General features: G+C 53.4%; 1 protein-coding gene across 1 annotated transcript; it reads left to right on the plus strand.

Annotated features, from left to right (window-relative positions):
* The first annotated feature begins 2861 nt into the window (after positions 1–2861).
* LOC142596560 (forkhead box protein D1-like) lies at positions 2862–4073 on the plus strand. The gene has a single exon (XM_075725744.1). The coding sequence runs from the start codon at positions 2862–2864 to the stop codon at positions 4071–4073; it is 1212 nt and encodes a 403-aa protein (XP_075581859.1).
* The last annotated feature ends 833 nt before the right edge of the window (positions 4074–4906 follow it).

Here is a 4906-nt window from a genome sequence, read left to right on the forward strand (position 1 = left end):
TTAGAGCTTGGTTTTTTGTCTTTAAGGTGTTTTTAAACGTCAGGACACATCAGCAAGTACCAGGAGAAGAGCAAGAATAAAAAGAACAGAAAGAGTGTAAAAAGGAAAAATACTCTTTGTAAAGAGGAAAAACCTCTCAGAGAGGAAACGTTCTCTTTCTGCCATCCTTTTAGTAACTTGCCCTAGGATCCCAAAACTAATTCAGAATGACATTTTACTTCCTATGAGCTGTAATTCTCGACTGATGTTATTAATCTTTCCACAGGAAAAAATAGTAGAGAGTTACTGGGTTTGGGGGCTCTTTATTTTTTTCTTTTCCTCTCTTTTGTAACTTTTGGTGGTATTCTCCTGCAGGAGCCTTAGTAGTGAACAAAATGTAAATAGGATTATTTGGAAATAGTAGAAAGGATTATGTTATAAATCCATGAAACTGGATTTGAAACAGGGTGGCTTGAAGCTTTGAATTAGGACGATATATAGAAAACGCATTTCAAGAAAATTGTGTGTTTCAGTTGTTTGAGAAGCAAGATTTGAGAAGTAAGGACACTAGGCATCAGTCTGCCTTTCTCACGACAATTTCTGTCAGAGCACGAAATGCTCTTCTACTGCTCCGATTCTAATCGGATTCTGATTGTGGGTTATTCTGCCAGAACTAGGAGTGATGGGAATTTTCAAGGCGCTTCTTTTTAAGACCACGGTGATTATATTTATGTCCAAAGTGTTTTTTTCCTCTGCGAGCCCTCGCATAAAGGGGGTCCCTGGTCTTCTGCTGTCCTCGTATGTGTCACCTGAAACTAGGAACGGTGAGGCATAATTAGGAAGTAACCCTTTGTGTCGCTTTCTTTGGGTTGTTGCTCCTGCGCTAAAAGCAGAATTAGCATTTTAAAGGCCGGTGGATTGTTTTCCTTTGCATAAGAAAGAGGTAATGCTAATTCTATGTTAGCGTTTCCCATAATGGAGGGAGCTGCTTCTCTCCCATTAAAAACAATAGCCTTACAAATAAACTGTGATATTAGTGGTGTGCTTTGGAGGTGGTTCTTTGAGAGTTTGCGAGGTCGACATCTAGAAATATTTGATTTCATTCTTAAATGAATTAAACTCTGGAGGGGGAAGAGGAAGGAGAAAGGAGAGATGTTTCTCTACTGTCCCGCAGACAGCTGTCTTCATCTGAAGCTTATTAACTCACCACCTCCCTCTCCGGCCTGATTTTTGGGGGAAAAAACTTTCTTTTAGAGGGCTTTGAGACATGTCCCGCCAAATATTCTTTGTCGCCAAGCCACCTCCCGGCTGCCCCCGCCGGCACCCCGCCGGCAGGGCTTTCCTGCAGCCCCCGCCTCAGGCTGGCCCCATGCCGGCCCCCGCCGCAGAGCGCCGGGCGAGGAAACAGCGACGCGGCACCGAAATCTCGGCCATAAGGCGCTTCTACGCCTTCCTACGGGAAGCAGGACCCAGTCCCCGGGGGCAGCCCAGGAAGATGCAGAGCTCTCGGCACCCTTCGGAAGGCTCCAGGGAAGATGCTCCAGCATTTTGGGACAGACCTGCACTTTTTTTTTTCGGGAGGGGGGGTATCCCCCCCTTTTTCCACTAAAGACGGCTCCGGTCACTCTGTGGCCCAGCACAGCCCATCCTGGTGGTGTTGAAGGCTAACATCGTATCAGGCCAAGATGTTTTTGTAAGCTGACGAGTAAAGGACACTTCATCATCCCTAATCAGAAGAACAAACATTCAGTATCCTTTAACCAAAGACATCCCGGAGCAACTAGACCTTGAAGAAGTACTGAGAAACTGATAACAGGGAACATCCTACCCCAGAAGGTGCCGGAAAAACTGGACGATTGCCAAAAAACAGTAACTGGGGAAAAGGTAATTCTGGCAGGGGAGATCGCGACCACCAACTCAGTTTAGGACCAAAAGGATTTGCCCGCCCCCCCCCCCCCCGTTAAGGATCATGCATGCTAATTTACATAGCAAGTGAGGCTAATTAGAATATAGTTGACCAATAGCAGATAAGATGGTAATTACTAACCAATCTTCGTAAAAAGGACAATTACCAACTCTGTAGGTTTTGCGTATAAGTAAGGTGCAGAAAGTCTCGTTCGGTGTGCTAGCTTTGTGGAATTACCACCTAGCACCCGTCTCTGCGCAGAAATGAAATAAAATCGATATCTCGACTCAGTGTGTATGGAGTGGATTGGATTGTTGCACACCGGGTAACGAACTCCCTTTGTGAGACAACAGTGGGGCGAGGGCGGGGGTCTGGGGCGGGCGACGAGGCGCCCTGTGGGTGGAGGGGGCATGGCGCTGCCCGGGACCGCCGCTCTGACGCTGGGAGCCCTATGATGGCTCCCTCGCTATAAGGCGGGGAGGAAAGACACCCTCTCTGGGACTCGGCCACAGTCTTTCCTAAGGCCCGGCAAGCTGCCCACCTCCGCCCTCCCTCCTCGCCAGCCTCCTCCTTCTTCTCCCCTCTCCTCCTCCTCCCAGGACTAGGCGCGGTCCCTCCTGCCCCGCATCCATTAATGTCTGGGGGCCGAGGTGAGGAGAAAGAAGGGGGAACCGACTTCCAGGCGCGGCGGCACAGCCCCTCCGCGCCCCCCCCAACCCCAACCAAAAAACAAGAGGCAAAAAAAGGGGGCGGGGGGCGAAAGAGAGAGAGGAATTTTTAAAAGCAGCAAAAAATACCCCGAAACAAAACCCAAAACAGCCGCCGCCTCCGAGCAGGCAGCAGGAGCGCTTTCGCGGCGGCGACGGGGCGGCTCTCCGCGGAGCGGCGCAGGGGCCTGACGGCCGCTGGGAAAGCGCCCGCCCGCCCTCCGCGCCGCGCGCCGCCCGCCACCGATGCGCTGCCCCACCGCCGAGCCATGACCCTGAGCTCGGAGATGTCCGAAGCGTCGATGCTGGCTGAGGAGACCGACATCGATGTGGTGGGCGAAGAGGACGACGAGGACGACGACGAGGAGCCGCAGCCCTGCCGCCCCCGCCGCCTCCGCCGCCGCTCCTACGCCGAGGACGAGGAGGAGGAAGAGGACGAGGAGGATGTGGTCTACCTCCACAACGACTCCCTGCTACTGCGGTCGCCCGTGCGCGGCGGCGGGGCGGGCGGCGGGGACGGGCCCGGGGGCTTGCGGCCTCCCTCGCGAGGCGGCTCGCAGAAGGCGGCAGCAGGGGGCGGCGGCGGGGCGCGCGGCGGCGGCAAGAACAGACTGGTGAAGCCGCCCTACTCCTACATTGCCCTGATCACCATGGCCATCCTGCAGAGCCCCAAGAAGCGGCTGATGTTGAGTGAGATCTGCGAGTTCATCAGCGGGCGCTTCCTCTACTACCGGGAGAAGTTCCCCGCCTGGCAGAACAGCATCCGCCACAACCTCTCCCTCAACGACTGCTTCGTCAAGATCCCCCGGGACCCCGTCAACCCGGGCAAGGGCAACTACTGGACGCTGGACCCCGAGTCTGCCGACATGTTCGACAACGGGAGTTTCCTGCGCCGCCGAAAGCGCTTCAAGAGGCAGCAGCTCCTGGCGCCCGAGCTGCTGCTGCACGCTGTGGACTCCACCGTCTTCCTCCCGCATCCCCTGCCCCAGCCCCCGCAGCAGCCGCCCTGCGCCTACGAACCCTACGGCTGCGGCTACGGCCTCCAGCTCCAGCCCTACCATCCCCACTCCACCCTCTTTGCCTTCCACCACTCCTCCCCGCCAGCCCGCCGGCCCCCCACCGCCCCCGGCAGCGTCCCCGGATCAGCGCTGCCCGCCGCCGCTGCGCCGCCGGGCCCCTTGTTGCCGGCGGCGGAGCTGACACGGACGCCCTTCGTCTACGCTCACTCGCTGGGCCCGGCACTGGCGGCCTCACTGCACACCGCCAAGCCCGACAGCAGCGCGGCGCTGGCCCGCTCGCCCTTCTCCATCGAGAGTATAATCGGGAGTGGGGACGGCCCCGGCGTGGGCAGCAGCTGCGCCTCTCAGTCGGCCGCGGAGCCGGGCCTGGACCTCTCGCTGGGGAGCTCCGGCGGCGGCCTGCACCCCGCCACTGCCCTGCCTGCTGTCCACGGCTTCGCGGCCCGGATCTCTAATAGTTAAGGATTTCGGAGTCTTTCCGAAGGTAGGATCTGGGCTATCTCCTTTCTTCGCCTCTCGGATGCCCGACAGAGCAGTGGAGCTGCGGGTTTTGCGCGGGATTTGCGCGGTGAGGCTCGGAGGCCGTCCTCCGCGGCCGGCGGGCCGCCCGGGACCTATATTTATGCAAAGCCAGGTCTAGATGCTGCATGGGCAGACGGTCATGCTATTGGCAAGTTACTCGTTACTCCTTAAAAACCAAACAAACAACAAAACAAAAAAACCTCCACGTCTCTAAACTGTTAATGTTCAGAGATTCTCAGGTCTAGGAGTTTAAAAACAGTAATGTACAGGAAAAAAAGGCTTGAGGGACGACAGCAAAGCAATACTTTTTCATTTTAGTACATTTGTCTCATGTACATTTATAAAAGAAAAGTTTAACATGTTTACACAGAAGAAAGTCAAGATTATAATTTCTTATTTTAACCTGTGTTTTGTATTATAATAGACTTACGGAGCTTTTATTTTGTACTTTATGCATAATCTTTACAAAGAATATTGTTAAAAATTGCTGGCAAGTATTATTGTACCATTTTAATGTAAAAGTTTTACACATTTTCAAAAATAAATTTTTTAATTTTCAAAAAAAAAATCCCAAAGCAACCAAGCCAAAAGACCAAAGGAGCCCAGCCAAACAATTGGCTTTGGACTGTTCCCTCCTTAATATTTCTCCCTTCTTTGTGACATTGATAGTTTTTTTTCTTCGGTATTAATAGCACAATAGCCAGGGAATTTTACAGCTTGAAATTTATTATGACTGGATTTGACCGCGAAGAAGATCAGAATATGATCTTCAC

The sequence above is a fragment of the Pelecanus crispus genome, chromosome W (assembly GCF_030463565.1).
Source record: "Pelecanus crispus isolate bPelCri1 chromosome W, bPelCri1.pri, whole genome shotgun sequence".
In the NCBI taxonomy this organism is placed as follows: Eukaryota; Metazoa; Chordata; class Aves; order Pelecaniformes; family Pelecanidae; genus Pelecanus; species Pelecanus crispus.

Excerpts from the sequence above, each read along its gene's own strand:
- LOC142596560 (XM_075725744.1), top strand. The coding sequence starts at position 2,862 with ATGACCCTGAGCTCGGAGATGTCCGAAGCGTCGATGCTGGCTGAGGAG.